The 19,126-nt window shown below is 42.1% G+C and overlaps 1 protein-coding gene across 1 annotated transcript in view; it reads left to right on the top strand.

The window, feature by feature from the left end:
* Positions 1–19,126, top strand: part of LOC119733236 — a 172,693-nt gene that overhangs the window by 49,851 nt on the left and 103,716 nt on the right. Inside the window, 15 exon segments of the mRNA XM_038206825.1 lie at positions 923–977; positions 2,576–2,831; positions 3,836–3,990; positions 5,165–5,296; positions 6,013–6,219; positions 8,170–8,212; positions 9,829–9,980; positions 10,357–10,494; positions 11,495–11,753; positions 13,898–14,058; positions 16,127–16,258; positions 16,744–16,803; positions 16,806–16,947; positions 17,898–18,118; positions 18,672–18,788. Of these exon segments, the coding sequence (XP_038062753.1) occupies positions 923–977; positions 2,576–2,831; positions 3,836–3,990; positions 5,165–5,296; positions 6,013–6,219; positions 8,170–8,212; positions 9,829–9,980; positions 10,357–10,494; positions 11,495–11,753; positions 13,898–14,058; positions 16,127–16,258; positions 16,744–16,803; positions 16,806–16,947; positions 17,898–18,118; positions 18,672–18,788 (2,230 nt within the window).

Genomic DNA, 19,126 nt, shown 5'->3' with positions numbered 1-19,126 from the left:
GTGTGCACGTCCCGTGTAATGCACGATAACTCGTAGACCGCAGCTGTGCCGGTGTAGTGTGAATTTAGGACTACGAAATACCGACTCACTGGTAATATTGCGCATGCCTTTGTGTGCATTGTGAACGTTCAACCAATAAACAGTAACTAAAAGGCACCGGATTTCAAAGGAGTCCAAATTTCATGTGACATTGGAAAAGTGTTTAAGACCAGCCAGCCGGTCTTTATCAACCGTTGAAAACCGGCCACGTGACGGGCTCTCGACCAATAGGAATGGGTAAACTGTCTTACATATACACGTATATGAATACTCAATCATAGCTTAACCCCTGCTCCCTTGAGCAAAACCTGGATCTGTCCCTGTATCTGGTTATTGAAGGGAGAAATGCAATCTAGACACAGATTGGCACAACACAATATGGTTACTTTACTTCATATAATACACCCACCTGCAGCTTTTTTTCAGTATCCAATTCGGGCGATTCACAATGCAGTGCGCCACCAAGAGTTTGCCATGGAGAGTCTATTTGTCAAGTTTACGGTCGACAAAACATGAACAATTCGAATGAGTGTCAGTAGACAACTTGAGCTAATTTGTTATAGATTTGGGCATAGCGTTCTGCCGCCTTACAAAAAAACACCATATTGATAAAAAGAAAACAAAAGGGTAAAGAGATACTCGAATCATACGCTTACGAAACTACTGACCGGAAAAACTAACAATTTCAAATGTCCCGCGCTGCGAATTTGTCGACCATCTCCCACAATGCACTGGGAAAAATGAACTCTCCGTGGCAAACTCTTGGTGGCGCACTGCATTTGTGAATCGCCCGAATTGTAATTTCACTATACTGACAACAGTTTTATCTAAATACATGTTGTAAAGTGAGTGTAATCTCTTTCTGCTCTTAACCCCACTGCAGCAATATCTGCAGAGTGCACCTTGTGACAGGGGAACACCAGGCACTTTGAGGAGTGGTAAGTTTGATGCGGTTATTTGCCAGTAATAATTAATAACCTAAAAGGTGCCAAATAAGAGCAGGACTTTGAAGAACAAACTTTGTTCAAAACCAGGTCACTGAAGGTATTTCCTCCATTCAGACATACCGTGAAAGACCCCTGACGTGTTGACATTCGCTGGTGTTGTGTACCATACAAATTCGTACAGAATTTTAGGTTACAATAAAGTTTAATTTACTAATTTTGTAATGTTCCTCTCTGAACCTGCTGTTTATTGTGACTTAGCTGTGTTTGTTCTTTATAATGTCTTTTAATATCTGTCAGCATCTCCAAAACTAACCTGTACATTGTGTACATTGTCACGGTCACTGTTGTTATTTGTCACTGATTCCAGTCTTTTCCAGCTTGTCAGGCATTGGTGTCACCCAGCTTCCTGTTTTCCTCATATGCAATGTCACCTATTACAGGCTGAATTGTCACTGTCACTGTCATTTGTAATATTTGTAATTGATTCTCTTTCTTCAAGGCTGTCCAGCCGTGGATGTCACCCAGCTTCCTGACGCCCTAACATGCAATGTCACCTATTACAGGCTGAATTGTCACAGTCACTGTCATTTGTAATATTTGTAATTGATTCTCTTTCTTCAAGGCTGTCCAGCGTTGATGTCACCCTGCTCCCTGACTTCCTCACATGCAATGTCACCTATTACAGGTTGAATTTGTCGCTGTCAATGTCATTTGTAACATTTTTTATTTTTTCTCTTTCTTCAACGCTGTCCAGCCATTGATGTCACCCAGCTCCCTGACTTCCTCACATGAAATGTCACCTATTACAGGCTGAATTGTCACTGTAACTGTCATTTCTTATATTTATAATTGATCCTCTTTCTTCAAGGCTGTCCAGTCATTGATGTCACCCAGCTTCCTGACGTCCTTACATGGAATGTCACCAATTACAGGCTGAATTGTCACTGTCACTGTCGTTTGTAATTTATTTGTAATTGATTCTCTTTCTTTAAGGCTGTCCAGTCATTGATGTCAATAGCTTTCTGACTTCCTCACTTGCAATGTCACCTGTTACAGGCTGAATTGTCATTGTCACTGTCATTTGTAATTGATTCTCTTTCTTCAAGGCTGTCCAGCCGTTGATGTCACCCAGTATTCTGAATTCCTCACATGCAATGTCACCTGTTACAGGCTGAATTGTCATTGTCACTGTCATTTGTAATTGATTCTCTTTCTTCAAGGCCATCCAGCCGTTGATGTCACCCAGCTTCCTGACTTCTTCACATGCAATGTCACCTACCTGTATTACAGGCTGAATTGTCACTGTCATTTGTAATATTTGTAATTGATTCTCTTTCTTCAAGGCTGTCCAGCCGTTGATGTCACCCAGCTCCCTGACTTCCTCACATGCAATGTCACCTATTACAGGCTGAATCGTCGCTGTCAATGTCATTTGTAACATTTTTATTTGTTTCTCTTTCTTCAAGGCTGTCCAGCCATTGATGTCACCCAGCTTCCTGACTTCCTCACATGCAATGTCACCTATTACAGGCTGAATTGTCACCGTCACTGTCATTTGTAATAGTTGTAATTGATTCTTTTTCTTCAAGGCTGTCCAGCCGTTGATGTCACCCAGCTCCCTGACTTCCTGTCTTGCGCTGTCACTGACTCGTGCCTGGGCATCAGATGCTGTCTGGAGATGGACTTGAAGATAACGACTCGCAGCGTCAGTGCCTGGGTCATCCTGGATCCCTGCAACTTCACCCTGTCTGTGGGCTTTGAGAAGTGGGAACGTAGTGTCACCTTGTTCCACTACCCACTGGGTGATGTCATGGAGGAAGTTGTGAATAGTGTCCTGACTGTAAGGTATGACAACAGAGACACTTTTTTAACACCCGAGGGGCACATAGCACTCAAGGCGAAGTTGAGGGTGCTATGTGGGGGTTAAAAACGGCATGTCCCATATCACAGCAGTCAACAATTGATTTGTGCCAATAACTCGAAAAGACAAATGATTGTAACTTACTGTGTGAGAATCAAATTAAGTCACTGCGATGTAACCTTTGATAACTGACGGTGTTGATGTCCTGCCGGACATGAGACTGAGCGTTTGACGTTGCAGTTCTCATTTCACAAAGCTAGCGCGCCAGCAGGTTCCACACATGTGCGCAATGCGTGCAATGAACGCACTGCGATATCACCCTCAGTGTATGAGATGCACTTTTATTGTCCAGATACGTGACCATCCTGGACCAATGAAATCAAAGTGTCCAAGCACACGATATAACATCAGTGGTTGAAGCTAGGACTAGTGCAAGATGATGATGACATGGCAATTAGTTGATTAATGGCAATTAATGTATAATCTAATCAATCGCAAAGTTGTTGGCAGCTGGTACTTTGCTTCAACTTGAACACTCTGGTGACAGTTCCTAATAGTGGTGTGCATCGGAACCAGGTACCTGAGAAACCTGACCGCTGATGTCAGGATCGGGTACCCGTAACCAACTGTACAAATTACTCAGTTACTTCCCAGACAATGAAAATGAAAGGTTATGAATGCCATTTTTGAGAATTTCCAAAATTAAACCAGGCTATATTGAAAATCAAACAAGATTTCACGTTTAAGTGCATTTTAACATGCAAAAGATGATGCTCGGGAAAGTTGCAGTTTACAGCGTAAACCTATAAGGCCCTTCAGACAACTTCCAGGGTTTGAATTTAGGGGTTGGGTTTCTCTTCCGGGTACCCGGGTACCCGTGTTTTAATTCAATAGGGTACCCGGTTCCTGTACTACCCGTAAATGCACACCACTAGTTCCTAATAGTTTAACTTCGTTACATTTCCTTCTTTTGCATTTAAACATATAGATGGCGAGTGGCTAAGATCACCGAAGACAAGCAGTTTGAGATAGACTTGTCCCTAGTCCTCTGTCTAGATGGAGCATGTGACACCTTGACAGTGTTTGCTGGCAGTCGTCTGCCCATACCGCTGTGTAACACCAACGATACATTCACTCTGCCTGGTATGTTCACAGCACACTTCTATGGCCAGTGACTTTGGGTTGTTGTGATATATTGTCATTGGTCAGAAGTAAAGTTCACATATTGCATTGTGATGCCAAGTCACTTGCAACAGTTTCAATTTATATTTGTTGCTTTTTAGTGATTACTTTCCTAACTTTGTTTCAGTATGACTGAGAAGGAATAACTAAGATCTTATGGTACATTTGAACAGCTTGTGACTTGATCTGGAAGTACATGTACTTGGTTGGTTCTTCTTCTAAGGACTTCCACAAGGGAGTATAACTAGGAGGCCAGAAACACCGGGGCAAACCCCTTCTCTTAGCGATAAGTGTTACTGGGTTCTTTTACGTGCGTTGGGCCTTATACAACACACGGGACCTCCGGCTTAACGTCCCATCCGAAGGACGAAGCAATAATGGTAAAGTGCCGTGCTCAAGGGCACAAGGGCCCGGGCTCGAACCCACGCCACTGTTGCCTCTGAAACACCAGAGCATGAGTCCGGTGCTCTTAACCGCTAGGCCATGATACTCCATCTAGGCCATGACACTCCATGTAGGCCATGACGCTGCCTACACGTACACATAGTACACATAGTACACATGGTCGCACATACTGGTTCTTGTGGGGCAGACCTTTTTTTTCCTCCTCTTTTGTTCTCCTTTGTTCCTGTTGAAATCTGAAACTCCATAACGTTTCCCTTATGGGGCAGATACATTTCTAAAGACTTCCTTGTGGGGTCTATTGTTCTATTGTTTCCCATAAAGAACCATGATCTGATACACTGTGCCCTCTGGAGACATGCACACAATGGGGAACAAAAGATTGTATACCTCTCCACAAGGCAATTTCTATAGACGAATACAAGGTCTCCACAAGGTTTTCATGAAATAAATATATAACTAGGAATTTCTAAGGTGGGTTGATCGGTTACAAATGAAAGAGTTTTAGAAAAGGGATATTAAGTCCGAATTTCAGCCAAGGAAATTAATTCTGGTTAAAATGAGAGCATTTTGAAACTACACTTTCAAACTTGAAAACTTAACTACACGAGAACAAAGAAATGTCTCCACAAGGATACAAATTTCAGTATGTGTGTACATGAACCTTGACTCTCATGTTAAGAATGTTCTGATGCATGTGTTACATTTTGTAACCTTTTTCTCTACTTCTCAGGTGATGGCTCAGTGTCAGGCTTTTTGAGTTACCTTGGTGGTAATGTTGGTCAGTTTGCCATAGATGCAGCCCTACATCATCTTAATCTGACTGGCTTCCTGACAGGAAACGCATGCAGCTATGACACACAGGGTATGTGCAGCTAAAATGCATTCAGAACAGGCGCAAGAAAGTTCTCACTTACAAAATTAACTGTGTTCTCTTTTTGTTATTGAGAGGTGATTTTATATAACTCTTTATGAAATCAGTACAAAACCAGTCGAGAGTCACACGGCCATATATGAGATACTGTTAGATAATTTAACACCCAAGGGATGCATAGCACCTGAGGCAAAGCCGTCAACAACTGTGTTGATATGGCAATAAGTCAAAAAAGATACTCACTAAAGAACTCACTGTTCCAGAAATAAATTAAATCACTGCAGTGTAACCTTTTGATGACTGTTTTTCAGACTTCAAAACTGGGGACAGTTAGCTGGCTGTAAATCTTCCATACATCAGGAGGTATCCCTCCTGGTGTATGCAAAGGATATGCATGATGTGTACAGGTCTGAGTCTCGCCTCCTGAATTGAAAATCACAACGGTAATGTTATGCCTGCAACCAGCCTATTGCAAAATGGCAAGAGGCCGTACCATGAAAGTACAATTTCGGAGGTGATGATCGAGCTTCAATATTTGCTGATTTCCAATATTTTCGGGGGGCTGGGAAACAGTCTGTTTGTGTATGAAGTTCACACCGGGAACATGTAGCGTAGCAGTGGGGAGGTGCACTTGTTGTTGCCCTCGTGCCCTCATGCCCAGTGTGCGGGTTGGAATGGATCAATCACTTGTTTGTCTTTCTCTCTAGATGTCTGTGCCAGCTCCACTAGTATCCTAGGCAACTGCACTGTGATTGGTGAGACCTGCACAGAGCTACGATGCTGCCTGGAACTGGACCTGAAGATAGCTGAAGTTTCCACCACGGCATCATTCAAGTTTGATCCCTGTGACTTCACCTTCTCATTGGGTCTGGAGAAGTGGTCCTTCCATGGCTCTGTCTTTAGCTATCAGTGGGGTAAGAGCTGGCTGTGTCTTTGGTCATATAAGCCTCTGTACTGATGATGTCACACTTTAATTCGTCACCGACACCACGAAGTAACACTCCACGTGTTAAACCAAAATTTTTTCGATTTTCATTTTTTTAACATTTTTAAACATTATTCATCAAGGCCTACCATTGCACATAGTTTCAAAGCTTCAAGAGCTTTACTTTAAAAATTACTCTAGTTATCCATGGCAACTTTTGCACAAAAGTGACAATTTTCGTTTTCACGAAGTAACGTTCAAGTTCCATTTACCATTGCAATGCATGGCGCGCACTCTGCTCAAATGTGAGCAATAACGTTTTTACGAAGTAACACTCTACTTGTTTGAGCCTGCGCACGCTGACCTGAAGTTGCACTTTCCTTGTGATGTATACATTGAAGAGTGTTACTTTGTGAAAACGAAAATCTACAGTTTCGCAGCTTTTCCGGTTTGACGAACTAACACTCACCTTTTTTCTCTTATTTCTTGTTGAGTTAATACAGCAGATTTAATAAATTCAATTCATCATGTGTCCACAACGAGAAACCCAACTGAAAATACTCTGCCGTTTTGACGCAAAGTGTTGTTTTAGAAGGTGCTCAACTTTAGATGCCGTTTTCTCCGATTGCTAGTTTTTACTGGTATGTACATGGGTGTTACTTCATGGTGTTGCTGACGAATTGTTTACTTGTGCGCTTTTCTATTGGGCTACGAAACCGTCATCTCCACCAGGCTACCATAAGAAAGCACATGTGTAAACAAAGTATGACATCATAAGTACACCGGCTTATTCAAAGAGTGCTTTAGGAGGGTGTCAATAAAAGGGGCTGGCAAATCACATAGGGGATGATGTCCACTACCGAGTCAGAGTACCTTTGAAAATTGATAACGATAACCGTCAATTAGGCGGCGTAGATATTTAATGGAAGAGGTGAGTGGGCCTTGTTCATGCGTTGGCCATTTTTGTTGAGTTCCCTGAACATATATCATTAATTCTTAACTGTTGAATGGGATAGCGCCAGACTATTTTTGCAGGCCTAATGCGCACCTTTTTTTTTACTGTCATTTTTTTTAATCTGGCTTTAAACATTAGGGAACGTTTAATTACAAATGATAAATTATTCATTTAAATTATTCATTGAAACAGCTTGGAATCCCTACACAAGTTCCAAAAATGAAGATTTTACCTCACTCTCAATCCAGTATGGCCGATTCTTGAATAAGGCCCATATTGAAAATTTTGCAAATAAAGTTCATTTTTACAGATTTAAAGAAAACCCTATATTTTTATATCCAGTTTGGATTATGAAAATGAAATTTAAGATTTCAAATTAAAATACAAATGCAACCTGAAAGGCTATATTTCAATAAGCCACTTGCAGGTTAAATTAAGGTTGAATAAAATCTGGAACGCTGACTTAATCCAATGCTTTGCACGTTTTAATTTTGCATTTTCCCAATCAAAGAGATTGTTACTATATCACGTGATTCGGAGCAAGCCTTATGCTAGCAACCCCCAGCTCAGGCATAGTCTGGTTTCTTTGTGCCATTCTCACCCATTGTGAACAATGTATTAGCGCTGAGTGTCTCTTACATAACTATGCAAGAGCTTTCCCCGAATCATGTGATTAGCAACTGTCTCTTTGGACTGGAGAATTCAAAGTTAATATATGCCAAGCATTCTGAGCAAGTCAGTGTACCAGATATTTTCAATGTTAAATCCCAAAGGGTATACATGTAGGTGACTCGCAAATGGCTTATTCTGTAAATATTTTGTATTCTGAACCCCAGTTGCCCTTGTTGTGCCCTCCCATCCTGTACATCCATGGCTGTGTGAGGTATTTTGGTAATGAATTTAATTTTTGTGAAAGTAATCATGTCAAAATTAAGAATTAACAGATGCTAAAGCATAATATTGATACTTTTTTTTATTTTTTAGGAGAAGAGATGACTGTCGCAATTGCTTCAGGAATGAATCTGAGGTAAGAGATGAAAAATCTACGTCTTGAGCACTGCATAGTCACTAGCTTGTTGCTTGTGACATTTCTTCTTGGTTCTTGGTTGGTTCAGCTCCTAAAATACTCCGTGTGGGAGTTTATACAGGAGACCAAAAACACCGGGGCAAACCCCTTCTCTTAGCGATAAGTGTCACTGGGTTCTTTCACGTCCCATCCGAAGGACGAAGCAATAATGGTTAAGTGCCTTGCTCAAGGGCACAAGTGTCCACCAGGCAGGCTCGAACCCACGCCTCCGTTGCCTCTGGAACACCAGAGCATGAGTCTGGTGTTCTTAATTGCTAGGCCATGACTCTCTGAACTCACAGACATCACTGAGTTGAAATTATCAATGGTGCAGTGTGACAAAAAGCCACGATCCCTATTTGCCTTGTTGAATATGGTGTAGTCTATGAACAAGTGTAGTTTCCCTGTCCGCCCCTGATTTGAACCTGTTGGAGTGCAGCTTCTCTGAATTGGCTTAATGTGTGGCCCGGTAAATTGATATTTTTAGCAACAGTTTTCTATCCTTCTTTCTGATATTAAATTTGTGTCCATTCATGCTTTGTCTTAGTATGGAGAAAGGACACAGAAAGAGTCACAACTCTAGTACTTCAAAGTGTTATAGGATCATCGAATTAGAATACGTTCATTAATTATGTGTCATACTTGTATTCCAAATCCAAGAATGATTGTTGGAGATTGGCTAGCTGGTTGTCAAGATCCTCTGGGTCAGAGCAGATGTGGTTGTGGTGCAATGCTTGGCTGTATACTAGAGACCTGGTAGTTTTGGGTTGGGTGGACACTGGAAGTATGGAGATAACTGTTACAATCTGTGGGTTTCTGGTAGACTGAGGTTGTGGAGCCACTCCTGTCAATCTTGACAGTGGTGTCCAGAAAATTGACTTGGTCAGAGTGCTCCAAAGTGAGTTTAGTGAGGTGGACTTCATTCAAACTTTGATGAAAAATGTTTAAGTGTTTCTTTTCCGAGTGGCCAGATCCTGAAAATTTCTTCGGTGTAGCGAAAGTGTAATAAGGGTTGTAGGAAACTGTGGAGAAATGGATAGGCTCGCCTATGGGCTCCGTGCGCCGACGAAAGAGGGCGCCCTTTTACCTAGCAACGACGTCTCATGGGCAGGACATTTCGCTGGTTGGCACGCACTGTTCCTTGTGTGTGACGCACGTACACCAGGGGATTTGTACTATGCACACGCAGTGGCCGCACTTCGCGGCAATGAATTGCAGTCAGGCAAGATGGCGTCGGTCGGTCACCCCCAACTGTACTTGCTTTGTCGGTGAGGGGGTACTTGTGAACGGAGCGGATTGTGGGGCCATGCAGTTTGTTTGTCCCGAAAGACGAATTAATTACGACTGAGCACAAATTCTGTGAGTTTACAGATTGTAGCACTGCTGTTGTTGTCTGAAATAATATTTTGGAGGGCTTGTAGTCCATTGGCATGCAGAATATTGAGTAAATGTTGCAAAAGTAATTTCATCAGCAAAGATTAAAAGAGGGATATTAAATCAGTGTTAGTAGGTGTGGCTTCAGGTATAAACACACAAGCAAGGTTTTGATTAGGGTATGACTATATTTCCCCTTCCAGATACTCTATCAGCAAGCCGAATGATACTCAAGAGTTGATGTTGAGCATGGTGCTAGAATTTTGCATAGATGGACTGTGCAGTGACATCGACGTAGTGCATAACATCCCAATCCCTATATGCAACTCACGCTTCAGCAGTTACAGTCTATCCGGTGAGTTTACAGACAGGTGTTTCATGGGTCACCTATTCTAAGGGATTAAACTATGTTTGCCTTTTATCGTCTATGATTGCCTTTTGGAGATTAGTGCAGGCATCGCGTGAATAGGTTAAGCCTATCCCTGCTGACATTGGTAATGTTCTGTATTTCAAGGCCCTTTTATCCAAAGTAAGATCTGTTATTTCACAGTTCACTTTGGCACGTTATTACATACACCTAGACAAAATGACAGTTTCAGACACAGTTTGAATGGCTAAAAATTCAATAAGATGTGACTAGCAAAAGTCACATTTAATAACTCACAGTCCTCATCCTCACAACACAATGCAACTTTAAATTTGTCACTTTCTTTGGTGTTTTCTTTCTCCAGTGGACGGTTTCATAGAGACAGTATCAGGACAGGTCATCCAGGGAGCATCGCTAGCCCTTCTATCACAGCTTGGAATCGACCCAGACTTCTTCAGCAGTCAACCGTGTCTCAACCCCATGGGGCCTCAGTCTTATGGCAGTAGGTTTCTTGTAATCTATTCCTTATACAACATTTGATGAAGCAGCCCCGGATCCCCACCCCCATTTTATCTCCATTTCTATTCCCCCTGGATGGGATGCCAGTCCATCGCAGGTTACTCCCCAGCTAATACCGGAACTCATTTATACTCCTGGGTGGAGAGAGGCAGATGGGGTTAAAGTAGCTTGCCGGAGGACACAGCATATGACCAGCAGCTGGATTCAAACCCCTGACCCTCTGATCATGAGTTACAAACCCTAACCACTAGGCCACACATGTCTCCAAATGGTGCATATGTGCCCCTTAGAATCTATACAGTAATACACTAAGCTTCTAGCTTTGTCTGGCAAAAACTGCCTAGATGTGAACCTTAGATCACTCAATCAAATGTTACAGTGTAACTGCATTTCATTTCAGATTGTCCTAGTATGCAGTTTCCCAGTAACCCGACCCCTTTGGCTCACTGTGGCATACTCAACACTTGCTTTGGCATACAGTGTTGCCTGGATGTGAACCTTAGATCATACAATCAAATGTTACAGTGTAACCTCATTTTATTCATGTTGTCCTAGTATGCAGTTTCCCAGACACTTTACCTCCCTGGCTCACTGTGGCCTCCGCAACTTTTGCTTTGGCATAAAATGCTGCCTGGATGTGAACCTTGGACCATTCAATCAAATGTTACAGTGTAACCGCATTTCATTTCAGATTGTCCTAGTATGCAGTTTCCCAGTAACCTGACCCCTCTGGCTCACTGTGGCATCCTCAACTCTTGCTTTGGCATACAGTGTTGCCTGGATGTGAACCTTGGACCATTCAATCAAATGTTACAGTGTAACCGCATTTCATTTCAGATTGTCCCAGCATGCAGTTTCCCAGTAACCTGAACCCTTTGGCTCACTGTGGCATCCTCAACACTTGCTTTGGCATACAGTGTTGCCTGGATGTGAACCTTGGACCATTCAATCAAATGATATGGTGCAACCTCATTTTCTTCCAGATTGTCCCAGCATGCAGCTTCCCAGTAACATGACCTCTCTGGCTCACTGTGTTATCCTCGACACTTGCTTTGGCATACATTGCTGCCTGGATGTGAACCTTGGACCGCTCCATCACTCATTCAGTACCTCTATGGTGATAGATCCATGCCTGGGCCAGCTGACGCTACAGTTTGGCAACTGGCAGTACAGTAAATCCCTCTCACACCTGGAGTTTGATACAAGTCAGGAGATCACTATCGGAAACTTTGTCATGCTCAGGTAAACTGTTTTTACTTGTTAAGAATCAATTAATCCATTAGGCCCGGCCCACTCTGTATGTGGGGAGCAACAGGTGCGTCTCTCCAATGCCACAGTCTCTCCATTTCTTCTGTCAGACATTAGTCAAGGCTGTGATTGATCAAAACATCATGCGGTGGGTTTAATGGATCATTTTGCTGATATGAGGTATTCCAAATACAGGAATGCAAATATTAGAGATTGTTATACCTCTGTCTTGAATACTGTATTTTTATTGGCCTAGAACGATCACGCTTTCAGTTTATAAAAAGTCATAGCACACTCCCTGTGGGATATCACGTACCACAGGGAGTATGCTATGACTTTGAATGTGCGGTACGTACGGTACGTACGGTATGAAATGCTTGTTGGTACCCTCGCTATTTTCGCCATGTTTTCACACATGAGTGGGAGCAGCGAACTAGCAGACAATCAGCTGTTTCGAGCACGCGACATGCATGTGAGTTGACATTTGATTGTCATGAGTGTTGTGTTACTGCCGTTTTTTTTCGTGATTTTTACCACACAATCCAAAGAATCCAAGACAGGTATAACAAAACAATTGTTAAATGCATTTACTGCATAAAGGTACATTGATATCATCATTAGGGCCATATCCTTTGAATGGGATTTTCAACCTGTGTGTTCTGTGTATGAGATTATGGGCCCCCAATGGAAATAACCGCTGGTTCGGATATACGTTCCAGAGTCCTGTCGAACCAATAGATTAGAAGCGAGTGCAGGCAACCCAAATAGATTTTTGGGTTCAGGCGGACAATTAGTAATACACTGGAAAAGAGTGTACAAACAAATGAACACTCAATCTTAGTAAACATATAGACATCTTAAGAAAACTTAAACCTGGCATTTGTCCGAAACACCCGATATGAAAACGCTGCATACTATACCTGCCATGTTATGCAAACATACATTGTAGGCGCAAGAACGTGCAAGGGGACGGTCGCACGACGTGCGCACGTTAGTTATGAGCAGACTGGGAATTTGCGTAAAATGACGGTTATAGGACGTAGCCTTTTGACATCAAAAACGCACATCGTAAAAGCATCCAAATGTCTAGGGCCTGTAATTGCCCAAAAACTGGGCAACTTTGGTTGTGACTGCCAAAACATTCCCCAGGTCTAGGGTGTTTTTTTAAGATGGCTATGTTGGCAACAAGCCAGCATTTTGGGATATGTCGTACGGTTAATAATAATTTACAAACATTTGCATACATTGGCATTGAGTTCGGCTCATGACTAGAGTGACGTCTAAAAATCACTCCCCTTTCTGAAGGACTGACGGTCAATTTTGCACCATCAAGCACGTCTAGTCACTCCTAATTGTTTCAGACATCAGATTTTTCATTTACTTCATTTAAATCTTGACTGAATTTAGTTTTGCTCGGCTCTTGAACGCCAGTCTAAACTGGGAGTTAGCCTCTACATTTGGCTCTAGGGGCTATCCCAGATGAAATCAGCTGTTCTTTGTTTTATTATCTTTGTATTATGCGTAGTGTAAGTTGTAAGTCTCTAGCACTCTGTAAGAGCCTTTTTGAGTACCAACATTTATACTATCACTACCTTAACTTTTTTTCACTAGCCAGATGGGCTTCCCGAGGCGAATCCCATTCATAAATACCTTTTCGGTCAAAAAACCAAATCTTTTCAATCCAAAAATCAAAACAAGTCAAAAACTAGACGTTGCCAACCATTTTGTTTAACAATTTTACTTCATGTTTTACAAAGCACCCCTTCGACTATAATAGGGAATGCCCCTCCGCAACTCATTACCTTATAAGGACACTGACGTGCGCATCGCGCGTATTGTGCGATGTCGCGTAAAACGCAGCTGGGCTGGTGTAGTGTGAATTTCGGACCATGAAATCACCGATTCACTGGTAGTACATTGCGCATGCATATGTAAGGAATGTGAACGTTCAACCAATGAAACGTTAAAAGGCACCGTACTTCATGGGAGTCCAAATTTCATGTGACACTGGAAAAGTGTTTAAGACCAGCTAGCCTTGTCTTTATCATCCGTTTAAGACCGGCCGCGTAAAGGGCTCTCGACCAGTAGGAATGCGTAAACTGTCTTAGGTATTTATGAATATGTGTTTGCCAATGCAGGTACACCTTGGAGCTCATGGATGGTGAGATATCAATGAGCCTGTCCATAGATGCATGCATCCATGGTCAATGTACAGGACAACTCATGATCTTAGATACTGCAGTATCCCCTCTTCCTATGTGCTACCCCAACGGAACCATCTCCTGGAAGAATCTACCAGGTAGGACTAAATTGCCTTCATGGAATGTTTATTTGAATTCCACTGGTTGTTGGAGTGGAAAAGTTGATTATGATTTAGGGAATAGCAGTAATTGAAATTAACAAATACCTTTTTAACAAAATATACAGTTAAAATGCTCGAATTTTGTGACTTTTCTCTCGGCTGTATTTCCAGACTTTTTGTGTTCATGTTGAGGGGCCATATTTTAGCTAAATGCATGTGATATGCTACCCTATCTATTCAGTGCATTGTTATTTGTCTTCATTGCATTATGACTGACGTCCAGGGTGTGAACTTCTGCTGCCATATCAAAACAAATTACAACAAATTTAGAAATAATAGTTACCTTTCTGATTTTGTTAAGCATGATGTAGCTTGCGAGGTCGTCACGACCTCTTCATTTAGCATTGTGGCATAATCCCTCCGCTCACCTGACCACCTTAGGGGCAGTCACGTGAGAGCAGATCGTCATAGATGGTGGGCAGGTCGTACCCAGTGTCCCTGTTGAGTGTTGGGTTCTGGGTCTTGATCTCTAAGGCTCCCTGATGAGGAGGTCATAGAACTCATGATCATGATCAATATAACTCAGTATCAAGATTTATGAACAGGAATGTTTAGAGCTTGATGAAATTTCACATTTTGTGAAATTTGAGGTAACAATTTTGCTCTAACAAGGCACTAGAGGCGAAAAATCAAAGTGCGCCACGTTGGGGGCCTCGCCACATTAGGGTGCACCAACAATATACTGATTATGCTTAAGTGAACCTAATAGGACAAGTTGCATTTGCATGTACATCGGTGGTGGCACCGTGAAGTGACGTATCATGTTTATCCAGCATCCGTTCCGAATACCGCAAACCTTTGCGTGTATACACGTCATCCGATGTGTAGTATCCTTGCATGAAAGCTATGTATAGGCACCACGTGCTCTGAAACCACACACCCAGACCCAGACATTACCTCATCCACACTGGAATACATAAACCCCAACTTACTAAATGAATAATGAATAAGGCCCCAACTTGGATCAGATTGCACCCTAGAACAGTGTAGCCCTTGATAAGCATAGAACCTCATGTGATGTTCTGAGATGTACTGAGACACAATAAACCAAGCAAGCATCGAAGCAACAACTATTATCCATGTGTTATTGACAAGCTCACTACATTACACGATGTGAACTGGTTAAGTAGTTTAGCTGATCCATCAAGCATCCATCCGATCCATCGATTCATCATCCATCAAGTATGTTGCTTGAAATATCATCGAAATACGGTGCAGCAGATGTGTGTTTTGAAAATTTGACTCCCAAAATGCCGATACAGGTGACAATTTGTACGAAGTGACGTCATTTGAGAGAGACCTATTTAAATCTCAATATCCAGAACATTTCCCTAATGGGGCAGATGGATTTCTAAAGACTTCCTCGTGGGGTCCATTGTTCTATTGTGTTTCCTACCCCATAAGGAACCCTGTACACGTGATATGATACACCGTGCCCTCTGGAGACGTGTGTACAATAGGGAACAAAAGATTGTTTACGTCTCCACAGGGCAATTTCTATAGATGAATACGTCTCCACAAGGTTTTCACGAAATAGATATATGGATTTTACTCAAAAACTAGGAATTTCCAAGGTGGATTGATTTGTGGCAAATGGAAGAGTTTTAGAAAAGGGATATTAAGTCCGAATTTCAGCCAAGGAAATTAATTCTGGTTAAAATAAAAGCTTTTGAAACTTCACTCTCAAACTCGAAAACTTCACTACACGAGAACAAAGAAATGCCTCCACAAGGATACAAATTTCAGTATGTGTGTACTGTTTCATGCGTGTATAGCATGAAGTACGCACGACTAATTTGATTATGAATGCTCAGAAAGCCATAGCGTCTTTGCATGAGCGTCAAGCATAATCAGCAATATGTTCAAATATCTCTCCTAGTGTAGTTTCTCCACTCTCCCTTTCTCACCATTGAGGGGGTACTTGTGCACGGAGCCCATTGTGGTATAAGCTGATATTGTGTTTCACTGACATCAAATAACGCAGTGTTTGTTTTATTACTGCTAGGTATAACCTCAATCTCTCAGCTCGGAAGCCTGGATGCTGGATTTGAGGCTGTGGCTCAGACTCTTGGCTTACCATCTCGTCTAGTCTCGGCCTCACCTTGCCCACCTGTGATCCAGCCTAGTCAGTCTGGAGGTAGGGGCATTAGCATTGTCCCATGACCTGTATAAGGGCTTTAAGTTAATATTGAGTGATATAGCTAAATGAGGTGCCCATTAGTGGGTCGGTTTCTTCATCACTGGGATGCCCTAAGCATCCAAAGCTTGCCTTGATAAGATTTCACACAATGCCTTCGCTTTCAGTGACATGTGTTAAGTGACATTTTCAAAGCTTTACAAAGCCCTTATGTAACTCAAAATCAGAGAACCATGCGATTGGCACTGGGGAGTGGAAGCCTTCCTGACATGTATAGACCATTATCATGTTGCGGCCATCGTGATTTACAATCCTTTTTTTTTCTCTGTCCACGCTTCCAAATTCCTTCATTTTTAATTTTACATTTCCATGAACTGGAATCAGGCCTCATGTTTCTCAGACAGTGAATAAACACTTCAAAATTACCCTTGTGATTCTCATTCAACCATTGTCAATGTCCTTTTTTTCTCTCTTGTTTCCTGTAGTGTGTCCACACCTCCCCTCTCTGCCCACACTTCCGTCAGGAGGTGTATGTCACTATTCAGATCCTGCCTAGGGGTGGAGTGTTGTCTAGCAGTAGACCTCGGCATCATCAGTCGCACCCTGAGGGCCTGGCTGATTGTAGACCCCTGTGATTTCAAACTGAGTGTTGGATTTGAGAACTGGAGTTACAATGTCACCCTTTTAAGGTATGTAGTTTATTTTGTGGAATATTCAATGCAATCCAAGATAAAATTACACTCTGTTGAAAGTCAATATTGAAACCTGCACCCGATTCCATGAAACCCATCGTAACTTACATGCATCGCAGCGCTGCGACGCATCTAGACTTTGGAATTCTCTCCCACTGTCACTGTGATCTATAAGTGACCTGGAATTGTTTAAGACCAGCCTCAAGACACATTTATTTGAAAGTTGTTTTCCTTAGTTATATTTTCAATTGTTTGTGAATTGTAAAGCGCATTGCGAGCTCCAGCGGTCCTGAAATGCGCTATATAAGAATGTGTTATTATTATTATTATCTTATCCCTACAATGCGTCGCAGCTGTGACGCATCGTAGGTGTATAAATTTATAGTACAACTCGGTAACTGTTTTATGTATTTTTTCAGGGTACAGTAAATAGTCATCTGATATTCAACAAAGAGTCGTCAGATCTCCTCTCGAAAAAGCTTTTCGAATGTAAAACAAAATGGCAGAAGTGTTATCCAGTTTTAAAGGAAAACAAGCTCTCAGTGGACTGAATGGCTACTTTGAAATTTCAAATGCAATTTTTCAGTCTAATTCATAATTATTCAATGAATTTTCTATTTACAACATTACACACATTGTCTCGGTATGATAATCTTGTCTATGTAATGTTTATGGCATAAACCTGGCCAAGAAAATTACTCTCCTTATTTTACGATGCCCACTAGACTTGTCGTAACTTGCGATGTGTTTTAAGCCATTGTCAAGGAATTTACAACGCATTCAACACTTCGCAAGTTTCGTGAAATGGATCGTACAACTTTTACGAGTTGACATGTCGCAACGTCGTAGCATTTTGTGAAATTGGGCCCTGCTCTAAGGAAGTTTACTTTTCAAATACTCAATTTTTTTGATAAATACATTACTGGGTTGATCTGAAATGTCTGCAGTTACAAGTGGGGTAAAGTGACAAGGGAAAGACTGAGTGATGCCGTCTTGCTCACCTTCACAATCGACAAGACCACAGACAACCGTAACTTGCTCCTCTCCTTCTCTCTGCAACTCTGCATCGCTGGAGGCTGTGCTCCTGACATTGTCATCCTTCAGGACTTCACTGCACCGATACCATTCTGTAACCCAAACGGAACTTTGGAGTGGGCTCAAGACTTGGGTAAGTCTTAATAATTATAGCGCACATTTTCGTAAGTTACAATGCGCGACTAAGGACAGCTCCAGAACATAAAGGTACAGATAACGTGGAGAGAACAGATTAGTTTTCACTCTACCCTTAAAGTTGTCAAAAAAGCTGATGTTACAGATGTTGTGTGATAAGGAATTCCAGCATTGAGGACCAGACACTCAGGGACAGAGCCTTCTCAGTGTCACTGATCGAGAAGGCCTTGTCCCCTGCCCTTTTGAATGTGCGAGGATGTTACAATCCAGCTGGCATGGATTAATGCTTCTGCCCTGGTGGAGTAAATTAGTTTTGGAGGTGATTAAAATGGCCTGATAGTTGGATGCATGAGGGAACTGCACATCGGTTGTGTGGAAAGCAACTTTAAACTGTTTTGGTCAAAGAATTGTGAACAGAAAAGATTTCAGTACCCCCTTGACCACCCTGAATTTGCCTCTGTGTAGCAAATCAAACTTAATTTTGGGACCATAGAAAATGCTTGTGATGTTTACGCAATCTAACACAGAATTTTATCACTATTTCTGAGTAGGTGATATTGGAGATTATGCTAGCGGCCTCGTGGTGAACCGTCTGAGTGTCAGCGCTGATGTTCTCCTACCTCAACCATGCAGCGGTCCACCAGAGCAAATCACACCAGCAACCACAGGCAAGTTAATGGACATCGGACCAAAGCTTTGTGCTGTCTGAACTGTAGGGGTCAAGCTCCAAGTTCCCAGTTTCTCCATTTTACATCAAGTTGGAATGATTGTAGGCTGACGGTTCCTCTGGATGGTTCCTCTGGTTCCTTGTCATTTGATTGGTAGAACTCACATCATGTGTCATTCGTTATTACTGCCATTCACATCGGGGCTCAAAAAGTACTATCCACCCATGGGGAATGGGAAATACTATTCAACAGTTAGGATCAGTCTTGTTCCATGACGCGGTATTTGTGTGCAAATGCATGCTGGTTTGCGCGTTCAGTGTTGGACGTAGCGCATATTG

This window comes from Patiria miniata, unplaced genomic scaffold (genome assembly GCF_015706575.1).
Source record: "Patiria miniata isolate m_02_andy unplaced genomic scaffold, ASM1570657v1 HiC_scaffold_1, whole genome shotgun sequence".
NCBI lineage: Eukaryota > Metazoa > Echinodermata > Asteroidea > Valvatida > Asterinidae > Patiria > Patiria miniata.
This window is presented reverse-complemented; position numbering and strand designations above follow the sequence as displayed.